Source organism: Notamacropus eugenii, chromosome 5 (assembly GCF_028372415.1).
Source record: "Notamacropus eugenii isolate mMacEug1 chromosome 5, mMacEug1.pri_v2, whole genome shotgun sequence".
NCBI classification, from domain to species: Eukaryota; Metazoa; Chordata; class Mammalia; order Diprotodontia; family Macropodidae; genus Notamacropus; species Notamacropus eugenii.
In genome coordinates, this window is record NC_092876.1 from 273038346 (window position 1) to 273064664 (window position 26319).

Sequence of the window (26319 nt, forward strand, 5' to 3'; positions counted from 1 at the left end):
GGACAGTCTTAAGGCTGAAAAACATTGTATTGGCAGCAGAATGAAAGATGAATTGGAACAGAGAAGGCAAAGGAGATGGAGAGATCAATTAGGAGGATACTATAACAGTACAGAGAAAGTGACAAGATTTTGAAAAGGAGTACTGACCATGTGAGTAGACAAGAAAGAGAGAATATGTGAAATGTTTTAAAAGTATAATCAGCAAAACTTGGCAACTTATGTGACAAGGGAAGGAAGAAGCAGGAGTCAAAGACAATGCTAAGATATTTAGTCAGAGGAACTAAAGATAGAGTGATAAAAACAACTCAAATGGCAAAGTAGAGAACAGAAATAGTTTTAGGAGGGACGCTGAATTTTGTTTTAGACAAATTGAACTAGGGATGAGGGAGAGAAATCCAAGTGAAAAATATCCATCATACAAATGGAAATGGGAGACCAAATTCCAAGGGAAAGATTAGATATGAATTTAAGTATTTTTAAGTCAGCTGCATAGGAAGAGAAAATTGGATTCACCAGGATAGAGGAGATCACAGCAGAGATTTGAAAGAGGAGAGAAGAGAAGGAATACCAGAACAATACACTGGGAGATATCCAAACATAGGAGATTGGAAAAGGGTCAGAAAACAGTGGGGGAACACCAAAGTGATGTCAGTATTAAATACAGGGGAAGGTATATTACTCATTTTCAGGGAACAGAGAGGAGTTAAGAGGAGGTGATGGTTAATAGTATCACATGCTACAGAAAGACCAAGGAAGATAAGGACCAAGACAAAATCTTTGAACTTAGCAACTATGAAAATATTGGTAGACTTTCATAGAACATTTTCAATCTAATGGCGGGGTTGGAAGTTAAATTGGGAAAGGAAAGAGAAGGGAGTAAGTGATGTAGTGGAGGGAATGAATTAAAATGACTCCCAGAGTTTATCAGTGAAGGGAGGAGAGATACAGAACAACCAATGTGAGTGGATAGTAGGATTAAGAAAAAGTTTTAAGGATATGAGAAAGCTAAGTATGTTGGTAATCAGAAGGAAAGGAGACAATATATAAATAGAAAATGAAGATGAGAAGAGAAAAATGAAAAAATTAAAAGGGAAAACTCCTAAAGAACATAGAATTAGATGAAATAAAAGGGGAAAAGTAGAGAATTTATCGACAGAAAAAGGTCACGTTTTCCTTTAAGACTGAAGAAGGAAAGGATAGTTAATATGTAGAGGCTTTTTAAACTGTGAAGAAGAGAGACTGAGGAAGATGAAACGATTGATGAAGGGCAGCCCTCATCTTTTCAGTTAAAAAAAATAAAGGAGTCAAAGTACTGAAGGACAGGTGGTGGTGGTTCAGATGAACATGAAGGGAAAGGTTTGAAACATTTTTCATAGGGATTATTAAAAGGAATATATAAGTGATGAATGAAAAGACATCTTTGTAGCAGTGATGTCTCAGTTGGACATGAACTGATAGTGGACCCTATGCATGTGGTTTTGTCACTTCCTCCATCAGGCTTACAGTGAGAGTGGAACAGACAAGTGATGAATGGGGCCCAAGAAGTTGCCAGGTATGAAAAGCAGAATGACAAGGAAGCAAGGGATGGGATTCAAGGACTGAAAATAGTACCATATTTAACTGGGTTAAAAATGGTTCAAGAATGTAAAGAGAAGCCACAGAAAGAGGTGATGGGGAGAAGAGGGATAGATTAAGAGTTAATAGATTATGGGAAGGATAAAGGGCTACTTCAGGAGGAATGAAGTGTTGGGAGAAGTAGAAAGAAAGGAGATCGTCAACAAACATACTTGGAACATAGTAATAAGATTGCTCACTGCTAAATAAGTATCTTTAGGATACTGTCAGCCTATGTGCTATCAGTGGACATTCTGTGTCTTTGAAAAAAGAAAGTAAAAGAGAAAAAAAATTCATTTTAGAAAAAGTCCATGAGAGGCATTGGATTCCTAGATGTGTAACTTTGCTTTCAATTCACAAACTAAAGATCTTTGGCAATTACCTTTACAATTCATATGGCATTTAAAAACACAAGGCTCAGATTGATGGACAGATTAATTCATGAATGAAAAAATATATATATATAGGTATGCTTTTGTACTCATTGTCTATTTTCTCTGAGTAAATACTCCTCTGTTCTGTAGCTTGAGCAGAGCTGTCTTCACCTCTTTGTTTCTCAGTGTATAAGCTAGTGGATTAAGCACAGGTGTGAGCACAGTATAGAAAACAGCCACAATTGAGTCCACAGTATCTTTGGAGCCTGGTCTCAGATAATTAAAGACACATGGTCCAAAGAAACAGAGGACCACAATGCAGTGGGAAGCACAGGTCTGGAAAGCTTTTTGTCTTCCCTCTGCTGTGCGGATCTTTAGGATGGCATGGACAATGGACATGTAAGAAAGGAAAATCAGGAAAAAACAACCAGAGGCCACCACCCCAATGGTAACAAAGATCACCATCTCATTGGCTGAGGTATCTGCACAGGCTAATTTGAGAATGGGGGGAGCATCACAGAAATAATGTTGGATCTGATTGGGGCCACAGTAGGGCAGGCGGAAGGTCAGCATAGTTTGGATAGCAGAATGCACTGAACCACTGAGCCATGTACTTCCAGTTAAAAGAGCACGAGTTTTTCCACTCATCATAGTGGCATAGTGCAAGGGATGAGTGATAGCCAGGTAGCGGTCATAGGACATGACTGTGTAGAGGAAACACTCTGTGCTCCCCAGAAAATGAAAGAAATAGAACTGGGCCACACAACTTTGAAATGAGATGGCCCCACCATCTGGGGAGAGCAGACCCATGAGTGTCTTGGGTACAGTAACAGTGGAGAACCACATGTCAATAAAGGAGAGGTTGGCCAGGAAATAGTACATGGGAGTGCGGAGGTGGGAGTCCACCTTGATCACCATCAGGATGAGGAGGTTCCCCACAAGAGTGAGTACATAGATTACTAAGAAAATTACAAATAGGACAATATCCAGTTCAGGTGCATGGGGAATCCCCATGAGGATGAATGTAGTCACAAAGCTCTGATTCTCCTTTTCCATTCAGGCAGTGGACCCCTTTCTTAAAGGAAAAGAAAGAAACTACATTCACAAAGAATTCACACCACATAGAACAAAACATTTGAACTTCATGGTTGCCAAATTATATTATATTACATATATATTAGAATATATTTCATATATATATAATCATTTTACAAATGAAGAAATTGAGTCTCAGAAAAGTTAAAAATATCACTAATAAGTTGGTGCAGCCTGGATGTGGACCTATACCTTCTGACTTTAAGTTCAGTGCTCTATCAACTAAGCAGAAAGAATGGGCAAATTGGGAAAAATAGGAGAAAAGGCCAACCTAGCTGCATAGATGAACTTGTCAGAGGGAACAAATAAATTGTATCACCAATGTTTGTTTTCTAATCCTGTAGGAACCAATCTCATTTCTGACTTTCCTTACTAAATCATAGCAGATCTCATCAAACACAGCCCAGAATAATCTGATAACTGGAATTAAAGAAGTTCCTAAAGGAATTAAAGAACTTAGACTTATTACATGAGTTTGTGCATGTGCACAAGTGTTTATGTATATGCATGTGTTTAGAAATTACTATCTTGTCTATGTAGAATACAAAATTCTCAAGAAGAAATGGAAGTTCTGTTAAAGCTGGCACTACTGTACATTGTTGTGAACATAAAAATGACCCTAGTGCCTAGTAAAGTGCCTTCATTTAGTAGGTTTGTAATAAATATTTCTTCAGTTAAGTGAATGTGATGTGGTCCTCTGTGAACAGTGGGGTATTGGCCCAAGGACACCCAGATAACTAATAATAAAAAATAAATTATGCATATCTTAATTGGATAAAAAAAGGAAGGAATTCTTAGAAACCAGAACATCTAATAAGTGCTGGAAACTCACCTCTTTCTGATGTGAATCTTCTATACTTTTCTAGAGTCTTCACTACTCGTTGACCTGAAAGGAATACTAGATCATGTGGAATTGTTCAAAGAGAAAACACACCCATTTCCAGTGCAGGAAAAAGGATTACTCATTGTTTAAGTAAGATTAAACAAGGAAAAGAAGGAGAGGAAATGGGCCAGGAGAGAAAGAATAAGAACTTAAATTGGTATACAGGCCCTGGGGAAGGGATTGCACTCTGGATCCCAAAGCTCTCTGCTCAACAGGAAAACAAAAGACAAAACGTTTGTTTTCAAATGTGAATATAGATCTGTTCTTCATAAAACATATTTGCATATGCATGTGGTATTTTATGTCAGAACCTCATAAGAAGGATCATCATTATCTGTTAGTCTCTGAAATCTGCAGGGCTAGAAGCATTTAAGGAATTTTTTTTTCTGAAATTGATTTTAAAGTATTTCTTGAATGATTGAAAGGCAGCAAAGATCATCTCCATCCCTAAGGGCATTCTTTATTCTCTCTTGGGGTTCTAAGCGCTTTTCCTGATTCCTACTCAATTTTCTAAAGGTTTTTCGTAACTCATTCAACAGTGATAATTTAACTCAATGGTTCTTACCTGAGGTTGAGGAGTAGGCTACAGAATTATTGCTAGATGTGGATTCATAAATAAGGAAACACTTTTTGTGTTAACAGAATAAATATTATATACACATGTACATCAGTATTTTCAAATTTAATAAGTTGTATTATTAATGAAATGGAAATTCATTTAAAAGTGTATCTGAATTCTTTTCATTATTTTTCTCAATCAATTTACACTGATAGGACAACTAATGTGAAAGGGGCTTCAATTTTTAAAACATTATATAATCATAGATTCAGAGCAGAAAGAGATCTTTGAGGATATTTGGTCCAACTTTCTTATTTTACAGATTGGGAAACTGAGGCTCAGAGAGATAATTTAATGTGCCTATGACCACACAGCCAATGTCTGAAGTATGACTCAAACCCAGTGTTTCTGACTCCCAGTTCTTTACTCTATACCTTAGCTTTTAAGTTACAGATATACCAAGACAGAATAGACTGTATATTGCTGATTTTATTCCTATCTGGAATGTATCCCTTCATTCTACATTTTGATCCTGAGAGGGGTATAACTAGATGGTTTCCAATTTGATTCATTTGAATTCAATTGAAAATATTTATTAAACTCATTGTCTGACAGAGACTATAAAAGAAAATAGATTTAAAAAAACCCCAAGAAAAATAAAACAACAAAATGATGCTTTGACCTGCATTCATATTCCATCAGCTCTTTCTCTTAGGAAGGATAGCATTTTTCATTATACACTATTGTTGTCATTGTGTGGAATCTTCTTTTGGTTACGTTCACATGACTTTGCAGCAGTTCATATAAGTCTTCCCAGGATTTTCTGAAATCATCCTGCTCAATAGATGCACTTTCTTGGAGCACAATTATATACCACAACTTCTTCAGTCATTAGCAATTGATGAATATCCCCCCAACTTCCAATTCCAACACAAAAAGAGCCACTATAAGTATTTTTGTACTTATGCAACCTTTTTTTCTTATAAAAAAATCTCTTTGATACATAGAACCATTAGTGGTATTTCTGGGTAAATAGGTATGCACAATTTCATAGCACTTTGGGCATCATTCAAAATTACTTTCCAGGATGTCTGGAAGAACTCTACCAACAATATTTCCTTCTCATTTCTCCCACATCCTCTCCAACTTTTGTCATTTTTCCCTTATTAGCCAATCTGATAGGTCTGAGGTGGTATCTCAGAGTTGTTTTAATTTTATTTCTCTAATCAATAGTGATTTGGAGCATTTTCTTTTCATATGGCTATAAATAGCTTTGATTTCTTCTCCCTTTTTTTGGATGTCATTGGGGCTAAATGACTTGCCCAGGGTCTGAAACTGGATTTGAATTCTTCTCTTCATGACTCCAAAGTCAGCGCTCTATCCATTGCACCATGTAGCCACCCTGATTTCTCCTTAGGAAAACTTCCTGTTCATATTTTTTGATCATTTGTCAACTGGGGAATGACTCGTGTTCTTATAAATTTGACTCAGTTCCTTATATCTTTGAAAAATGAGGTCTTTATCAGGTAAAGATGCTTTAATTTTTTCCTCATTTTCCTCATTTCTTTCTAATCTTGGCTGTATTGCTTTTGTTTGTGTAAAAATTTTTTTTTAACTTGATGTAATCAAAATTATCCATTTTACATTCTGTAATGCTCTCTATCTCTTGTTTGGTCATAAATTCTTCCCTTATCCATGGATTTGACAGGTAAAATATTCCATGCTTCCTTAATTTGTTTTTTGTATAATTCTATATGTCCAAATTCATTTTGACCTTCTCTTGGAAGACAGTGGGAGATGCAGGTATATATGTAGTATCTGCCAAACTGGTTTCCAGTTTTCTCAGCAATTTTTGTCTAATAATGAACTGTTGTCCCAAAAGCTTGCATCTTGCATCTTGGAGATTATCAAACATAAGATTGCTATGGTCATTTACTGCTATGATTTGTGTACCTAAACTATTCTACTGACCAACCAATTAGTCTTAGCCAGTGCCAGATTGTTTTCGTGATTAATGCTTTCTAATACAGTTTGAAGTCTAGTAATTAGAGAACACCTTCACATTTTTTCAGTAAATTCCTTGAGATCCTGACTTTTATTTTTCCAGATGAATTTTGTTATTTTTTTCCAACTGTTACATATTTTTTTTGGTAGTTTGATTGGTATGGAATTGAATAAGTAAATTAATTTAGGTGGAATTGTCATTTTTATTCTGTTTCTTCGGTCTGCTCATGAGTACTTTATATTTTTCCAATTGTTTACATCTGACTTTATTTGTGTGAAAAGCATTGTAACATGTTTACGTAGTTCCTGGTCTGCTTCTCTTGGAAGACAGACTCCCAAGTACTTTGTATTGTCTTAAATTCAATTTCTCTTCCTACTTTTTCTTGCTACCTTGTTGGTAATTATAGAGAAATGCTGATGATTTCCACAGGTTTATTCATATATTCCAACTTTGCTGATGTTTTCATCATTTGAACTAGGTTTTGTTGTGGTAGTTGTTGTCCATTCTCTACTATTGTTCAAGTGTTCTATCATCTATGACTCTTCATGACCCTGCTCTTCATGGATTCTCTTGGCAAAGATGTTGGAGTGGTTTGCCATGTCCTCCTCCAAAAGGTTAAGGCAGAGTGACTTGCTCAAGGTCACTCAGCTAGCAAGTGTCTGAGGCCAGATCTTAACTCAAGTCTTCTTGACTAGAGGCCAGTACTCTGTCCACTGAGCCACCTCACAACTTCTCTGAAATTCTCTAAGGAAACTTACATATTGCCTCCAGAGAGTGATAGTTTTGTTTCTTGACAGATTATTCAAATTCTTTTAATTGGTTTTTAATCTTTTCCCATTGCTATAGCTAGCATTTCTAGTAAAATATTGAATAATAGTGGTGATAATGGCATCCTTGCCTCACCTCTCATCTTGTTGGGAAGATTTCTAGTTTATTTATGTTACAGACAATGCTGGTTTTAGATGGTACTTATCATTTAAAGGAAATCCCCATTTATTCCTGTGTTTTCTAGTAGTTTTAATGGAAGTATATATTATATTTTATCGAGAACTTTTTCTGCATCTGTTGAAATAATCATAAATTTCTGTAGGCTTTGTTTTTAATGTGGTCAATTATGTTGATAGTTTTCCTAATATTTATCTAACCCTGCATTCTTGGTGTAATTACCACCTGGTCATAGTGTATTATCTTTGTGATATGTTATAATCTCCTAGTTAGTATTTTATTTAAATTTTTTGTATCAATATTCAAAATTGGATTATTATTTTCTTTCTCTTTTTTTACATTTCCTGGCTTAAATATCAGCAGCATATTTATGTCATGAAAGGAATTTTGTAGGTCTCCTTTGCCTGTTTTACCAAGTATTTTATATAATATTAGAATTGTTTTTTAAAATTTTGGTAGAATTCACTTGTGAATTCATCTTCTCTTGAATATCTTTTTTTACTAGAGTATTACTTGATGGCTTGTTCAATTTCTTTTTCTAAGACAGAGTTTTTAAAGTATTCTACTTCCCCTTCTGTTAATCTGGGCAATTTCTATTTTTGCAAATATTCATTCTTTTCACTTAGATTGTTAGGTTTATTGACCTATTATTGGGTAAAACAGCTCCTAATAATTGTATTCATTTCATGTGCATTTATGGTGAATTCACCACATTTATTTTTGATACTGGTAAATTGTTTTTCTTCTATCCCTTTTTAAAATAAAATTAGTCAATGAGTTATCCATTTTAATGCTTTTTCACACAACCAGCTCTTATATTTGTTTATTTATCTAATGGCTTTCTCACTTTCAATTTTATTAATCTTTCCTTTGATTTTAGTGATTTCCAATTTGGTGTTTAACTGAGGATTTTTAATTGTTCTTTTTCTAGCTTTTTTAGTGGCATGCCCAAATAATCTGATCTTTTTCTATTTTCTTTATGTAAGCATGTAAAGATATAAATTTTCCCCCTAAGTACTGTAGCTTTAGGTGCATCCCATATATGCTGGTATCCTTTCTCATTGTTGTCAGTCTCTTTAATGAAAGTGTTGATTGTTTTTATGATTTGTCCTTTAACCCACTTATTTCTTGGGATTAGATTATGTAGTTTCCAATTTATTTTTAATCTCTCTTTCAATGGCCCTTTGTTGAATGTGTTTTTATTGTATAGTGCTCTAAAATATATGTATTTTATATCTTTGCTTTTCTGCCTTTGGTTGTATGGTTTTTATGTCCGAATACATGGTCAATCTTTGTGTTACATACCATATACTGCTCTGATAAAGGTATTTTTTTCTCTTTCCATTCAAGTTTCTCCAAAAGTTTATGATATTTAACTTTTCTAAAATTCTATTCCCATCCTTCATTTCTTTCTTGTTTATGTTTTCATTAGTTTTATCTAGTTCTGAGTAGGACTGAGTGGGGAGTCCTAAGGTTCCTCACTAGTATAGTTCTACTGTCTATTCCTTCTTATAATTCATTCAATTTTTCCTTTAAGAATCTGGATGCTATACCATTGGCTGTATATATGTTTAGTGTTAATATTACTTCATTGTCTGTGTTATCTTTTACCAAGATATAGTTTCCCAGCTTGTCTCTTTAAATTAGATCTCCTTTTGTTTTTTCAATGTCTGAAATGATGATTGCTACCTTTCCCCCTTTCTTTTACTTCAATTGAAGTATAATAGATTCTGCTCCAGTCCCCTATATTGTCTGTGTTTGAGTCACTTTTATTCAAGTATGTTTCTTGTAAAGAGTGCACTGCTGCATTCTGGTTTTTAAATCTACTCCATTATCTATTTCCATTTAATCCATGATTTCATTTCATCCTATTCTCATTCACAGTTATAATTACCAGTTGCGTATTTCCCTCTATCCTACCCATTTATCCTTCTCTCTCTCTCTCTCTCTCTGTGTGTGTGTGTGTGTGTGTGTCTCTGTGCGTCTTTCTCTCTGTCTCTCTGTCTGTCTGTCTGTTTCTCTCTCCTTTCGTCCTGTCCTTCCTCAAAAGTCTGTTTTGTTCCTGACCATTGCATCCCCCAGTCTAGTCATCTTCTAACAATCCCCTACCTTTCCTTTTCTCCCCCTCCCCTACCTTTCCTTTTCTCCCCCTCCCCTCCTACTTCCCTTTAGAACAAGATTGATTTCCATGTTGAACCATCTATATTATTCCCTCTTTAAGTCAACTTCAATGAGAACAAGTTTTAGTAATTGCCCACTACTCCTCTAATTCCCCATCCACTACAAAACTCTTCTTTTTATACCTCTTTTATGTGAAACAATTTGCCCCCCATTTCTACCTCTCCTTTTCCTCTCCTCCCAGTGCATTCTTCTTTCTCACCCACTAATTTTATTTTTTTTTAAATCATCCCATCATTGCCACCTCATATCTGTGCCCTCTGTCTATATTTCCTCCTAACAGCTCTAATAATGAGAAAGATCCTAGGAGTTATTAGTACCATCTTCCCATGGAGAAATATAAACAGTTTAACCTTATTGAATCTTTTAAGATCGTTCTTTTTTGTTTTTACCTTCTGTTGAGTCTTATATTTGAAAGTAAAATTTTCTATTCAACTATGGTCTTTTCACATCAGGAATGGTTGCAAGTCCACTACTTAATTAAATATCTATTTTCCCCCTGAAGGAATATATTCATTTTTTCTAGATGGATTATTCTTATTTATAATCCTAACTGCTTTGATTTGCAGAATATCATATTTCAAGTCCTCTTTTTGTTTAACATGGTAGCTGTTAAATCTATGTGATCGTGAGTATAGTTCCACAGTATTTGAATGGTTTATGGTTGCTTGCAATATTCTCCTTCACTAGGGAGCTTTGGAAGTTGGTTACAATATTCCTGGGAGTTTCCATTTTGGGATCTCTTTCATGAACTGATCTGTGAATTCTCCACCCTGGAACTGTGATCAGGGCCCCTGCTCCCTGTGGCCACAAGTGTTTTTGCTCCTTATGACCCTGGAATTGTGCCTCAAGCTTCTGCTCTCCTGCAGTCACAAGTATCAGAACTCTTTTTTTTTGCCTTGGACCTGAGACTAGGGGCCCTGCTTCCCTATGAGTGATCACAAGCATCATTCTCTGATCTGGAACTGTGAACTACCTTTAGGTCAACAAGTACTCTTTCTACTCCTCCTCTGGAAATGCAATCCAGCACTGTGTATAGGCAATGCAACAGAGTCCTCTATTGCATGTCGACAAAAGATATCCTGTAATGTGCTTTTAACCAGTTGTCCAGACTTCTTGCTCTCTGCGTGATGAGAGCTCCTAAAACCTCAGATGCTGATGTAAGCATCCAGAAAGGCCACTTCATGAGCTTGAGGGCCAGATTTATAATTTAAAAAGAGATTTCTGAAAAACCAGATTGGGAAGAAGTACAATATTCCAGGGCAACACCTAAATTCTGAACATGAAAAAGAATGAATATCATTTATAAATATGAGTGTGGTTTTGTGTGTGTGTGTGTGTGTGTGTGTGTGTGTGTGTGTGTGTGTGTGTAATCATTGTCCCCTGGAGGAGAATTCAAATTTAAATAAGAGTTAGAAGGCCAGATTCATGAGCTACCTCTGTATTCCAAGTTCAACTACCCCTGACCACCTGTGATACACACTTTCCTGGGGCTTCAATTGTCTTGTGCTCCAAAATTACTTCACCTCAACCTTTCTGTTAGTTCTGCCACTCCAGACTTCAATTTGAGGCATAATTTCAAATTTGTTTGGAGAAGAATTTGGGAGAACCCCTGTTGAATCCTTCCTTTTTCTGCACTATCTTGGCTCTGCTTTCAAAGAGAGACTTTTCACACAAAATGAAATGCTTTTAATAAGTCAAAGAAGCATTTTTAAAGGCCATAACTGTGACATTTAAAGTGTATGATTTGTGTCTTAGAAGGTTGCTTACAGAAATGCTAAACAAAAAAACTTCATTCAATAGGAGCAACGTTGGAAATATGAGTGGCTATTGCTGTGAGCAAAATGATGCCTGGCAAAACTTAAAACAGTATTGATACTACTATTGCTAACTAGCATTTGTATTTTGTTTTAAGGTTTGCAAAGCAAACAACTATCTCATTTTTCTTCATAATAACCCTGAGAACTAGGTGCTAGTATCATCCCTTTTTTTTTTAGGATGAAGAAACTAAGGCAAGCAGACGTTAGGTGACTTTCCTGGAATCATACATAGGAAGTGTATGATAAATTTGAACTCAGGACTTCCTGACTCCACGTTCAGTCAAGTGACTCTATACTACAGTACATTATCAAAATGGATATTAGGAAAACATTGATATTTTACAAAGCTAATGATGGCATGACCACATTAAGATAAATTTTTTAAAAATAAAAATGACATAATGAGAGAAACCCCTGATCCACCTAAAAGATATCCACCCTCAACTCTTATTTAAATTTGCATTCTCCTCCAAAGAGCAATGAATACACACACACACACACACACACACACACACACACACACACACACAAGTACACTCACATTTGTAAATAATACTGATGCTTTTTCATGTTCATAATTTTTTTTTCTTGCCCAGGAATATTGTTCTACTTCTTCCAGTCTGGTTTTTCAGAAATTTCTTTGTAATTATAAAGTCCTTCATTCACAATGTTCTTATAATTACTCATCTGATAAATTTCAATCTCTTGACTGAGTTTCTTTTCCTACAACTACAAAATAAAGCTATCATTTGTTCAAAAATAAATAACCTGTAGTGTAGCAAGATGGGAGAGAGATCTGTTATAAACTTTTCATATTCTTACTTTTCTTTTTTATTAGTATGTATTAATCATTTTCTTTCCTATCTTGTCCTAGAGTTGTCAATTCAAACAGCGTTCCTTTTGCCCACAAATTCAATTTCCTGCATTATATTTTTCATTTTGCCTAATAGAGGGGCAATGAGTTTTGTGTTTATCCAAAGTAATCCGGCCAAGGAAGGAAAACTCTGGGGTCTTTAAAGAAGTCCTGACATAACCTTCTTGGAATCATTTCCTCAGTCCTTTCACTGATTCTACATATTCACCTGAAATCAAGTCAGTAATAATGCTGACACTAAACAATACTTTAAATATCTCATCTTAGTCCTCACCACTACTCTATGAAATATATAGTATCAGTAACATTAATCTAATTTTACAAGTGATGAAACTGAGTATCAAAAAGGTTAAACATTTTAAGCAATTTTAAAAGTTTAGTAAGTGTTAGAGCCAAGATTCCAAACAAGTTTTTCTGAAGACACTATGATACATCCTGATCATCCAGGAATGAAAGAGGAGCCCTTTGCAAATGCAAGAAAAAGAAAAGTATGTTGAACTCAGGAATCAATAAGCACTTCACTTCTGCCTGGCAATTATATTGTATATGAGGGGAAACAACATGAAATAACATTGGAAAGGTAGGTTGGAACCTAATCATGAAGTGCCTTGAATATTAGGGTTAGGAGTTAGCCATTTATCGAAAAGCAACTTTGACATATCGAATACTTTGGAGGAGAAGAGTGACAAGGACAGTCTTAAGGCTGAAAAACATTGTATTGGCAGCAGAATGAAAGATGAATTGGAACAGAGAAGGCAAAGGAGATGGAGAGATCAATTAGGAGGATACTATAACAGTACAGAGAAAGTGACAAGATTTTGAAAAGGAGTACTGACCATGTGAGTAGACAAGAAAGAGAGAATATGTGAAATGTTTTAAAAGTATAATCAGCAAAACTTGGCAACTTATGTGACAAGGGAAGGAAGAAGCAGGAGTCAAAGACAATGCTAAGATATTTAGTCAGAGGAACTAAAGATAGAGTGATAAAAACAACTCAAATGGCAAAGTAGAGAACAGAAATAGTTTTAGGAGGGACGCTGAATTTTGTTTTAGACAAATTGAACTAGGGATGAGGGAGAGAAATCCAAGTGAAAAATATCCATCATACAAATGGAAATGGGAGACCAAATTCCAAGGGAAAGATTAGATATGAATTTAAGTATTTTTAAGTCAGCTGCATAGGAAGAGAAAATTGGATTCACCAGGATAGAGGAGATCACAGCAGAGATTTGAAAGAGGAGAGAAGAGAAGGAATACCAGAACAATACACTGGGAGATATCCAAACATAGGAGATTGGAAAAGGGTCAGAAAACAGTGGGGGAACACCAAAGTGATGTCAGTATTAAATACAGGGGAAGGTATATTACTCATTTTCAGGGAACAGAGAGGAGTTAAGAGGAGGTGATGGTTAATAGTATCACATGCTACAGAAAGACCAAGGAAGATAAGGACCAAGACAAAATCTTTGAACTTAGCAACTATGAAAATATTGGTAGACTTTCATAGAACATTTTCAATCTAATGGCGGGGTTGGAAGTTAAATTGGGAAAGGAAAGAGAAGGGAGTAAGTGATGTAGTGGAGGGAATGAATTAAAATGACTCCCAGAGTTTATCAGTGAAGGGAGGAGAGATACAGAACAACCAATGTGAGTGGATAGTAGGATTAAGAAAAAGTTTTAAGGATATGAGAAAGCTAAGTATGTTGGTAATCAGAGGGAAAGGAGACAATATATAAATAGAAAATGAAGATGAGAAGAGAAAAATGAAAAAATTAAAAGGGAAAACTCCTAAAGAACATAGAATTAGATGAAATAAAAGGGGAAAAGTAGAGAATTTATCGACAGAAAAAGGTCACGTTTTCCTTTAAGACTGAAGAAGGAAAGGATAGTTAATATGTAGAGGCTTTTTAAACTGTGAAGAAGAGAGACTGAGGAAGATGAAACGATTGATGAAGGGCAGCCCTCATCTTTTCAGTTAAAAAAAATAAAGGAGTCAAAGTACTGAAGGACAGGTGGTGGTGGTTCAGATGAACATGAAGGGAAAGGTTTGAAACATTTTTCATAGGGATTATTAAAAGGAATATATAAGTGATGAATGAAAAGACATCTTTGTAGCAGTGATGTCTCAGTTGGACATGAACTGATAGTGGACCCTATGCATGTGGTTTTGTCACTTCCTCCATCAGGCTTACAGTGAGAGTGGAACAGACAAGTGATGAATGGGGCCCAAGAAGTTGCCAGGTATGAAAAGCAGAATGACAAGGAAGCAAGGGATGGGATTCAAGGACTGAAAATAGTACCATATTTAACTGGGTTAAAAATGGTTCAAGAATGTAAAGAGAAGCCACAGAAAGAGGTGATGGGGAGAAGAGGGATAGATTAAGAGTTAATAGATTATGGGAAGGATAAAGGGCTACTTCAGGAGGAATGAAGTGTTGGGAGAAGTAGAAAGAAAGGAGATCGTCAACAAACATACTTGGAACATAGTAATAAGATTGCTCACTGCTAAATAAGTATCTTTAGGATACTGTCAGCCTATGTGCTATCAGTGGACATTCTGTGTCTTTGAAAAAAGAAAGTAAAAGAGAAAAAAAATTCATTTTAGAAAAAGTCCATGAGAGGCATTGGATTCCTAGATGTGTAACTTTGCTTTCAATTCACAAACTAAAGATCTTTGGCAATTACCTTTACAATTCATATGGCATTTAAAAACACAAGGCTCAGATTGATGGACAGATTAATTCATGAATGAAAAAATATATATATATAGGTATGCTTTTGTACTCATTGTCTATTTTCTCTGAGTAAATACTCCTCTGTTCTGTAGCTTGAGCAGAGCTGTCTTCACCTCTTTGTTTCTCAGTGTATATGCTAGTGGATTAAGCACAGGTGTGAGCACAGTATAGAAAACAGCCACAATTGAGTCCACAGTGTCTTTGGAGCCTGGTCTCAGATAATTAAAGACACATGGTCCAAAGAAACAGAGGACCACAATGCAGTGGGAAGCACAGGTCTGGAAAGCTTTTTGTCTTCCCTCTGCTGTGCGGATCTTTAGGATGGCATGCACAATGGACATGTAGGAAAGGAAAATCAGGAAAAAACAACCAGAGGCCACCACCCCAATGGTAACAAAGATCACCATCTCATTGGCTGAGGTATCTGCACAGGCTAATTTGAGAATGGGAGGAGCATCACAGAAATAATTTTGGATCTGAGTGGGGCCACAGTAGGGCAGGCGGAAGGTCAGCATAGTTTGGATAGCAGAATGCACTGAACCACTGAGCCATGTACTTCCAGTTAAAAGAGCACGAGTTTTTCCACTCATCATAGTGGCATAGTGCAAGGGATGAGTGATAGCCAGGTAGCGGTCATAGGACATGACTGTGTAGAGGAAACACTCTGTGCTCCCCAGAAAATGGAAGAAATAGAGCTGAGCCACACAACTGTGAAATGAGATGGCCCCACCATCTGGGGAGAGCAGACCCATGAGTGTCTTGGGTACAGTAACAGTGGAGAACCACATGTCAATAAAGGAGAGGTTGGCCAGGAAATAGTACATGGGAGTGCGGAGGTGGGAGTCCACCTTGATCACCATCAGGATGAGGAGGTTCCCCACAAGAGTGAGTACATAGATTACTAAGAAAATTACAAATAGGACAATATCCAGTTCAGGTGCATGGGGAATCCCCATGAGGATGAATGTAGTCACAAAGCTCTGATTCTCCTTTTCCATTCAGGCAGTGGACCCCTTTCTTAAAGGAAAAGAAAGAAACTACATTCACAAAGAATTCACACCACATAGAACAAAACATTTGAACTTCATGGTTGCCAAATTATATTATATTACATATATATTAGAATATATTTCATATATATATAATCATTTTAGAAATGAAGAAATTGAGTCTCAGAAAAGTTAAAGATATCACTAATAAGTTGGTGCAGCCTGGATGTGGACCTATATCTTCTGACTTTAAGTTCAGTGCTCTATCAACTAAGCAGAAAGAATGGGCAAATTGGGAAAAATAGGAGAAAAGACCAACCTAGCTGCATAGATGAACTTGTCAGAGGGAACAAATAAATTGTATCTCCAATGTTTGTTTTCTAATCCTGTAGGAACCAATCTCATTTCTGACTTTCCTTATGAAATCATAGCAGATCTCATCAAACACAGCCCAGAATAATCTGATAACTGGAATTAAAGAAGTTCCTAAAGGAATTAAAGAACTTAGACTTATTACATGAGTTTGTGCATGTGCACAAGTGTTTATGTATATGCATGTGTTTAGAAATTACTATCTTGTCTATGTAGAATACAAAATTCTCAAGAAGAAATGGAAGTTCTGTTAAAGCTGGCACTACTGTACATTGTTGTGAACATAAAAATGACCCTAGTGCCTAGTAAAGTGCCTTCATTTAGTAGGTTTGTAATAAATATTTCTTCAGTTAAGTGAATGTGATGTGGTCCTCTGTGAACAGTGGGGTATTGGCCCAAGGACACCCAGATAACTAATAATAAAAAATAAATTATGCATATCTTAATTGGATAAAAAAAGGAAGGAATCCTTAGAAACCAGAACATCTAATAAGTGCTGGAAACTCACCTCTTTCTGATGTGAATTTTCTATACTTTTCTAGAGTCTTCACTACTCGTTGACCTGAAAGGAATACTAGATCATGTGGAATTGTTCAAAGAGAAAACACACCCATTTCCAGTGCAGGAAAAAGGGTTACTCATTGTTTAAGTAAGATTAAACAAGGAAAAGAAGGAGAGAAAATGGGCCAGGAGAGAAAGAATAAGAACTTAAATTGGTATACAGCCCCTGGGGAAGGGATTGCACTCTGGATCCCAAAGCTCTCTGCTCAACAGGAAAACAAAAGACAAAGCATTTGTTTTCAAATGTGAATATAGATCTGTTCTTCATAAAACATATTTGCATATGCATGTGGTATTTTATGTCAGAACCTCATAAGAAGGATCATCATTATCTGTTAGTCTCTGAAATCTGCAGGGCTAGAAGCATTTAAGGAATTTTTTTTTCTGAAATTGATTTTAAAGTATTTCTTGAATGATTGAAAGGCAGCAAAGATCATCTCCATCCCTAAGGGCATTCTTTATTCTCTCTTGGGGTTCTAAGCGCTTTTCCTGATTCCTACTCAATTTTCTAAAGGTTTTTCGTAACTCATTCAACAGTGATAATTTAACTCAATGGTTCTTACCTGAGGTTGAGGAGTAGGCTACAGAATTATTGCTAGATGTGGATTCATAAATAAGGAAACACTTTTTGTGTTAACAGAATAAATATTACATACACATGTACATCAGTATTTTCAAATTTAATAAGTTGTATTATTAATGAAATGGAAATTCATTTAAAAGTGTATCTGAATTCTTTTCATTATTTTTCTCAATCAATTTACACTGATAGGACAACTAATGTGAAAGGGGCTTCAATTTTTAAAACATTATATAATCATAGATTCAGAGCAGAAAGAGATCTTTGAGGATATTTGGTCCAACTTTCTTATTTTACAGATTGGGAAACTGAGGCTCAGAGAGATAATTTAATGTGCCTATGACCACACAGCCAATGTCTGAAGTATGACTCAAACCCAGTGTTTCTGACTCCCAGTTCTTTACTCTATACCTTAGCTTTTAAGTTACAGATATACCAAGACAGAATAGACTGTATATTGCTGATTTTATTCCTATCTGGAATGTATCCCTTCATTCTACATTTTGATCCTGAGAGGGGTATAACTAGATGGTTTCCAATTTGATTCATTTGAATTCAATTGAAAATATTTATTAAACTCATTGTCTGACAGAGACTATAAAAGAAAATAGATTTAAAAAAACCCCAAGAAAAATAAAACAACAAAATGATGCTTTGACCTGCATTCATATTCCATCAGCTCTTTCTCTTAGGAAGGATAGCATTTTTCATTATACACTATTGTTGTCATTGTGTGGAATCTTCTTTTGGTTACGTTCACATGACTTTGCAGCAGTTCATATAAGTCTTCCCAGGATTTTCTGAAATCATCCTGCTCAATAGATGCACTTTCTTGGAGCACAATTATATACCACAACTTCTTCAGTCATTAGCAATTGATGAATATCCCCCCAACTTCCAATTCCAACACAAAAAGAGCCACTATAAGTATTTTTGTACTTATGCAACCTTTTTTTCTTATAAAAAAATCTCTTTGATACATAGAACCATTAGTGGTATTTCTGGGTAAATAGGTATGCACAATTTCATAGCACTTTGGGCATCATTCAAAATTACTTTCCAGGATGTCTGGAAGAACTCTACCAACAATATTTCCTTCTCATTTCTCCCACATCCTCTCCAACTTTTGTCATTTTTCCCTTAATTAGCCAATCTGATAGGTCTGAGGTGGTATCTCAGAGTTGTTTTAATTTTATTTCTCTAATCAATAGTGATTTGGAGCATTTTCTTTTCATATGGCTATAAATAGCTTTGATTTCTTCTCCCTTTTTTTGGATGTCATTGGGGCTAAATGACTTGCCCAGGGTCTGAAACTGGATTTGAATTCTTCTCTTCATGACTCCAAAGTCAGCGCTCTATCCATTGCACCATGTAGCCACCCTGATTTCTCCTTAGGAAAACTTCCTGTTCATATTTTTTGATCATTTGTCAACTGGGGAATGACTCGTGTTCTTATAAATTTGACTCAGTTCCTTATATCTTTGAAAAATGAGGTCTTTATCAGGTAAAGATGCTTTAATTTTTTCCTCATTTTCCTCATTTCTTTCTAATCTTGGCTGTATTGCTTTTGTTTGTGTAAAAATTTTTTTTTAACTTGATGTAATCAAAATTATCCATTTTACATTCTGTAATGCTCTCTATCTCTTGTTTGGTCATAAATTCTTCCCTTATCCATGGATTTGACAGGTAAAATATTCCATGCTTCCTTAATTTGTTTTTTGTATAATTCTATATGTCCAAATTCATTTTGACCTTCTCTTGGAAGACAGTGGGAGATGCAGGTATATATGTAGTATCTGCCAAACTGGTTTCCAGTTTTCTCAGCAATTTTTGTCTAATAATGAACTGTTGTCCCAAAAGCTTGCATCTTGCATCTTGGAGATTATCAAACATAAGATTGCTATGGTCATTTACTGCTATGATTTGTGTACCTAAACTATTCTACTGACCAACCAATTAGTCTTAGCCAGTGCCAGATTGTTTTCGTGATTAATGCTTTCTAATACAGTTTGAAGTCTAGTAATTAGAGAACACCTTCACATTTTTTCAGTAAATTCCTTGAGATCCTGACTTTTATTTTTCCAGATGAATTTTGTTATTTTTTTCCAACTGTTACATATTTTTTTTGGTAGTTTGATTGGTATGGAATTGAATAAGTAAATTAATTTAGGTGGAATTGTCATTTTTATTCTGTTTCTTCGGTCTGCTCATGAGTACTTTATATTTTTCCAATTGTTTACATCTGACTTTATTTGTGTGAAAAGCATTGTAACATGTTTACGTAGTTCCTGGTCTGCTTCTCTTGGAAGACAGACTCCCAAGTACTTTGTATTGTCTAAATTCAATTTCTCTTCCTACTTTTTCTTGCTACCTTGTTGGTAATTATAGAGAAATGCTGATGATTTCCACAGGTTTATTCATATATTCCAACTTTGCTGATGTTTTCATCATTTGAACTAGGTTTTGTTGTGGTAGTTGTTGTCCATTCTCTACTATTGTTCAAGTGTTCTATCATCTATGACTCTTCATGACCCTGCTCTTCATGGATTCTCTTGGCAAAGATGTTGGAGTGGTTTGCCATGTCCTCCTCCAAAAGGTTAAGGCAGAGTGACTTGCTCAAGGTCACTCAGCTAGCAAGTGTCTGAGGCCAGATCTTAACTCAAGTCTTCTTGACTAGAGGCCAGTACTCTGTCCACTGAGCCACCTCACAACTTCTCTGAAATTCTCTAAGGAAACTTACATATTGCCTCCAGAGAGTGATAGTTTTGTTTCTTGACAGATTATTCAAATTCTTTTAATTGGTTTTTAATCTTTTCCCATTGCTATAGCTAGCATTTCTAGTAAAATATTGAATAATAGTGGTGATAATGGCATCCTTGCCTCACCTCTCATCTTGTTGGGAAGATTTCTAGTTTATTTATGTTACAGACAATGCTGGTTTTAGATGGTACTTATCATTTAAAGGAAATCCCCATTTATTCCTGTGTTTTCTAGTAGTTTTAATGGAAGTATATATTATATTTTATCGAGAACTTTTTCTGCATCTGTTGAAATAATCATAAATTTCTGTAGGCTTTGTTTTTAATGTGGTCAATTATGTTGATAGTTTTCCTAATATTTATCTAACCCTGCATTCTTGGTGTAATTACCACCTGGTCATAGTGTATTATCTTTGTGATATGTTATAATCTCCTAGTTAGTATTTTATTTAAATTTTTTGTATCAATATTCAAAATTGGATTATTATTTTCTTTCTCTTTTTTTACATTTCCTGGCTTAAATATCAGCAGCATATTTATGTCATGAAAGGAATTTTGTAGGTCTCCTTTGCCTGTTTTACCAAGTATTTTATATAATATTAGAATTGTTTTTTAAAATTTTGGTAGAATTCACTTGTGAATTCATCTTCTCTTGAATATCTTTTTTTACTAGAGTATTACTTGATGGCTTGTTCAATTTCTTTTTCTAAGACAGAGTTTTTAAAGTATTCTACTTCCCCTTCTGTTAATCTGGGCAATTTCTATTTTTGCAAATATTCATTCTTTTCACTTAGATTGTTAGGTTTATTGACCTATTATTGGGTAAAACAGCTCCTAATAATTGTATTCATTTCATGTGCATTTATGGTGAATTCACCACATTTATTTTTGATACTGGTAAATTGTTTTTCTTCTATCCCTTTTTAAAATAAAATTAGTCAATGAGTTATCCATTTTAATGCTTTTTCACACAACCAGCTCTTATATTTGTTTATTTATCTAATGGCTTTCTCACTTTCAATTTTATTAATCTTTCCTTTGATTTTAGTGATTTCCAATTTGGTGTTTAACTGAGGATTTTTAATTGTTCTTTTTCTAGCTTTTTTAGTGGCATGCCCAAATAATCTGATCTTTTTCTATTTTCTTTATGTAAGCATGTAAAGATATAAATTTTCCCCCTAAGTACTGTAGCTTTAGGTGCATCCCATATATGCTGGTATCCTTTCTCATTGTTGTCAGTCTCTTTAATGAAAGTGTTGATTGTTTTTATGATTTGTCCTTTAACCCACTTATTTCTTGGGATTAGATTATGTAGTTTCCAATTTATTTTTAATCTCTCTTTCAATGGCCCTTTGTTGAATGTGTTTTTATTGTATAGTGCTCTAAAATATATGTATTTTATATCTTTGCTTTTCTGCCTTTGGTTGTATGGTTTTTATGTCCGAATACATGGTCAATCTTTGTGTTACATACCATATACTGCTCTGATAAAGGTATTTTTTTCTCTTTCCATTCAAGTTTCTCCAAAAGTTTATGATATTTAACTTTTCTAAAATTCTATTCCCATCCTTCATTTCTTTCTTGTTTATGTTTTCATTAGTTTTATCTAGTTCTGAGTAGGACTGAGTGGGGAGTCCTAAGGTTCCTCACTAGTATAGTTCTACTGTCTATTCCTTCTTATAATTCATTCAATTTTTCCTTTAAGAATCTGGATGCTATACCATTGGCTGTATATATGTTTAGTGTTAATATTACTTCATTGTCTGTGTTATCTTTTACCAAGATATAGTTTCCCAGCTTGTCTCTTTAAATTAGATCTCCTTTTGTTTTTTCAATGTCTGAAATGATGATTGCTACCTTTCCCCCTTTCTTTTACTTCAATTGAAGTATAATAGATTCTGCTCCAGTCCCCTATATTGTCTGTGTTTGAGTCACTTTTATTCAAGTATGTTTCTTGTAAAGAGTGCACTGCTGCATTCTGGTTTTTAAATCTACTCCATTATCTATTTCCATTTAATCCATGATTTCATTTCATCCTATTCTCATTCACAGTTATAATTACCAGTTGCGTATTTCCCTCTATCCTACCCATTTATCCTTCTCTCTCTCTCTCTCTCTCTGTGTGTGTGTGTGTGTGTGTGTCTCTGTGCGTCTTTCTCTCTGTCTCTCTGTCTGTCTGTCTGTTTCTCTCTCCTTTCGTCCTGTCCTTCCTCAAAAGTCTGTTTTGTTCCTGACCATTGCATCCCCCAGTCTAGTCATCTTCTAACAATCCCCTACCTTTCCTTTTCTCCCCCTCCCCTACCTTTCCTTTTCTCCCCCTCCCCTCCTACTTCCCTTTAGAACAAGATTGATTTCCATGTTGAACCATCTATATTATTCCCTCTTTAAGTCAACTTCAATGAGAACAAGTTTTAGTAATTGCCCACTACTCCTCTAATTCCCCATCCACTACAAAACTCTTCTTTTTATACCTCTTTTATGTGAAACAATTTGCCCCCCATTTCTACCTCTCCTTTTCCTCTCCTCCCAGTGCATTCTTCTTTCTCACCCACTAATTTTATTTTTTTTAAATCATCCCATCATTGCCACCTCATATCTGTGCCCTCTGTCTATATTTCCTCCTAACAGCTCTAATAATGAGAAAGATCCTAGGAGTTATTAGTACCATCTTCCCATGGAGAAATATAAACAGTTTAACCTTATTGAATCTTTTAAGATCGTTCTTTTTTGTTTTTACCTTCTGTTGAGTCTTATATTTGAAAGTAAAATTTTCTATTCAACTATGGTCTTTTCACATCAGGAATGGTTGCAAGTCCACTACTTAATTAAATATCTATTTTCCCCCTGAAGGAATATATTCATTTTTTCTAGATGGATTATTCTTATTTATAATCCTAACTGCTTTGATTTGCAGAATATCATATTTCAAGTCCTCTTTTTGTTTAACATGGTAGCTGTTAAATCTATGTGATCGTGAGTATAGTTCCACAGTATTTGAATGGTTTATGGTTGCTTGCAATATTCTCCTTCACTAGGGAGCTTTGGAAGTTGGTTACAATATTCCTGGGAGTTTCCATTTTGGGATCTCTTTCATGAACTGATCTGTGAATTCTCCACCCTGGAACTGTGATCAGGGCCCCTGCTCCCTGTGGCCACAAGTGTTTTTGCTCCTTATGACCCTGGAATTGTGCCTCAAGCTTCTGCTCTCCTGCAGTCACAAGTATCAGAACTCTTTTTTTTTGCCTTGGACCTGAGACTAGGGGCCCTGCTTCCCTATGAGTGATCACAAGCATCATTCTCTGATCTGGAACTGTGAACTACCTTTAGGTCAACAAGTACTCTTTCTACTCCTCCTCTGGAAATGCAATCCAGCACTGTGTATAGGCAATGCAACAGAGTCCTCTATTGCATGTCGACAAAAGATATCCTGTAATGTGCTTTTAACCAGTTGTCCAGACTTCTTGCTCTCTGCGTGATGAGAGCTCCTAAAACCTCAGATGCTGATGTAAGCATCCAGAAAGGCCACTTCATGAGCTTGAGGGCCAGATTTATAATTTAAAAAGAGATTTCTGAAAAACCAGATTGGGAAGAAGTACAATATTCCAGGGCAACACCTAAATTCTGAACATGAAAAAGAATGAATATCATTTATAAATATGAGTGTGGTTTTGTGTGTGTGTGTGTGTGTGTGTGTGTGTGTGTGTGTGTGTGTGTGTGTAATCATTGTCCCCTGGAGGAGAATTCAAATTTAAATAAGAGTTAGAAGGCCAGATTCATGAGCTACCTCTGTATTCCAAGTTCAACTACCCCTGACCACCTGTGATACACACTTTCCTGGGGCTTCAATTGTCTTGTGCTCCAAAATTACTTCACCTCAACCTTTCTGTTAGTTCTGCCACTCCAGACTTCAATTTGAGGCATAATTTCAAATTTGTTTGGAGAAGAATTTGGGAGAACCCCTGTTGAATCCTTCCTTTTTCTGCACTATCTTGGCTCTGCTTTCAAAGAGAGACTTTTCACACAAAATGAAATGCTTTTAATAAGTCAAAGAAGCATTTTTAAAGGCCATAACTGTGACATTTAAAGTGTATGATTTGTGACTTAGAAGGTTGCTTACAGAAATGCTAAACAAAAAAACTTCATTCAATAGGAGCAACGTTGGAAATATGAGTGGCTATTGCTGTGAGCAAAATGATGCCTGGCAAAACTTAAAACAGTATTGATACTACTATTGCTAACTAGCATTTGTATTTTGTTTTAAGGTTTGCAAAGCAAACAACTATCTCATTTTTCTTCATAATAACCCTGAGAACTAGGTGCTAGTATCATCCCTTTTTTTTTTAGGATGAAGAAACTAAGGCAAGCAGACGTTAGGTGACTTTCCTGGAATCATACATAGGAAGTGTATGATAAATTTGAACTCAGGACTTCCTGACTCCACGTTCAGTCAAGTGACTCTATACTACAGTACATTATCAAAATGGATATTAGGAAAACATTGATATTTTACAAAGCTAATGATGGCATGACCACATTAAGATAAATTTTTTAAAAATAAAAATTACATAATGAGAGAAACCCCTGATCCACCTAAAAGATATCCACCCTCAACTCTTATTTAAATTTGCATTCTCCTCCAAAGAGCAATGAATACACACACACACACACACACACACACACACACACACACACACACAAGTACACTCACATTTGTAAATAATACTGATGCTTTTTCATGTTCATAATTTTTTTTTCTTGCCCAGGAATATTGTTCTACTTCTTCCAGTCTGGTTTTTCAGAAATTTCTTTGTAATTATAAAGTCCTTCATTCACAATGTTCTTATAATTACTCATCTGATAAATTTCAATCTCTTGACTGAGTTTCTTTTCCTACAACTACAAAATAAAGCTATCATTTGTTCAAAAATAAATAACCTGTAGTGTAGCAAGATGGGAGAGAGATCTGTTATAAACTTTTCATATTCTTACTTTTCTTTTTTTATTAGTATGTATTAATCATTTTCTTTCCTATCTTGTCCTAGAGTTGTCAATTCAAACAGCGTTCCTTTTGCCCACAAATTCAATTTCCTGCATTATATTTTTCATTTTGCCTAATAGAGGGGCAATGAGTTTTGTGTTTATCCAAAGTAATCCGGCCAAGGAAGGAAAACTCTGGGGTCTTTAAAGAAGTCCTGACATAACCTTCTTGGAATCATTTCCTCAGTCCTTTCACTGATTCTACATATTCACCTGAAATCAAGTCAGTAATAATGCTGACACTAAACAATACTTTAAATATCTCATCTTAGTCCTCACCACTACTCTATGAAATATATAGTATCAGTAACATTAATCTAATTTTACAAGTGATGAAACTGAGTATCAAAAAGGTTAAACATTTTAAGCAATTTTAAAAGTTTAGTAAGTGTTAGAGCCAAGATTCCAAACAAGTTTTTCTGAAGACACTATGATACATCCTGATCATCCAGGAATGAAAGAGGAGCCCTTTGCAAATGCAAGAAAAAGAAAAGTATGTTGAACTCAGGAATCAATAAGCACTTCACTTCTGCCTGGCAATTATATTGTATATGAGGGGAAACAACATGAAATAACATTGGAAAGGTAGGTTGGAACCTAATCATGAAGTGCCTTGAATATTAGGGTTAGGAGTTAGCCATTTATCGAAAAGCAACTTTGACATATCGAATACTTTGGAGGAGAAGAGTGACAAGGACAGTCTTAAGGCTGAAAAACATTGTATTGGCAGCAGAATGAAAGATGAATTGGAACAGAGAAGGCAAAGGAGATGGAGAGATCAATTAGGAGGATACTATAACAGTACAGAGAAAGTGACAAGATTTTGAAAAGGAGTACTGACCATGTGAGTAGACAAGAAAGAGAGAATATGTGAAATGTTTTAAAAGTATAATCAGCAAAACTTGGCAACTTATGTGACAAGGGAAGGAAGAAGCAGGA

General features: G+C 35.3%; 2 protein-coding genes across 4 annotated transcripts; both read right to left on the reverse strand.

The window, feature by feature from the left end:
- Window positions 1-2102: 2102 nt before the first annotated feature.
- Window positions 2103-8820, reverse strand: LOC140509166 (olfactory receptor 10G4-like). 2 transcript variants are annotated; one of them, XM_072616997.1, is made up of 2 exons: window positions 8791-8820; window positions 2103-3026 (listed from the first exon to the last, which is right to left on the reverse strand). In XM_072616997.1, the coding sequence occupies exons 1-2, from the start codon at window positions 8818-8820 to the stop codon at window positions 2103-2105; spliced, it is 954 nt and encodes a 317-aa protein (XP_072473098.1). The 2 variants fall into 2 exon arrangements, with proteins under 2 accessions (XP_072473098.1, XP_072473099.1); XM_072616998.1 differs by lacking the exon at window positions 8791-8820 and having other exon boundaries at window positions 2103-3044.
- Window positions 8821-15138: 6318 nt separating this feature from the next.
- LOC140509167 (olfactory receptor 10G4-like) lies at window positions 15139-21856 on the reverse strand. 2 transcript variants are annotated; one of them, XM_072616999.1, is made up of 2 exons: window positions 21827-21856; window positions 15139-16062 (listed from the first exon to the last, which is right to left on the reverse strand). In XM_072616999.1, the coding sequence occupies exons 1-2, from the start codon at window positions 21854-21856 to the stop codon at window positions 15139-15141; spliced, it is 954 nt and encodes a 317-aa protein (XP_072473100.1). The 2 variants fall into 2 exon arrangements, with proteins under 2 accessions (XP_072473100.1, XP_072473101.1); XM_072617000.1 differs by lacking the exon at window positions 21827-21856 and having other exon boundaries at window positions 15139-16080.
- Window positions 21857-26319: the final 4463 nt, after the last annotated feature.

What these genes read in the sequence shown, in the direction of transcription:
- LOC140509166 (XM_072616997.1), bottom strand. Translation starts at nt 8,820, where the DNA reads ATGGAAAGAGAAAAAAATACCTTTATCAGA. An exon ending in AAAAAAATACCTTTATCAGA is followed by an intron (nt 3,027 to 8,790) that starts GCAGTATATGGT and finishes AAGGAGAATCAG; the next exon opens with AGCTTTGTGACTACATTCAT.
- LOC140509167 (XM_072616999.1), bottom strand. Translation starts at nt 21,856, where the DNA reads ATGGAAAGAGAAAAAAATACCTTTATCAGA. An exon ending in AAAAAAATACCTTTATCAGA is followed by an intron (nt 16,063 to 21,826) that starts GCAGTATATGGT and finishes AAGGAGAATCAG; the next exon opens with AGCTTTGTGACTACATTCAT.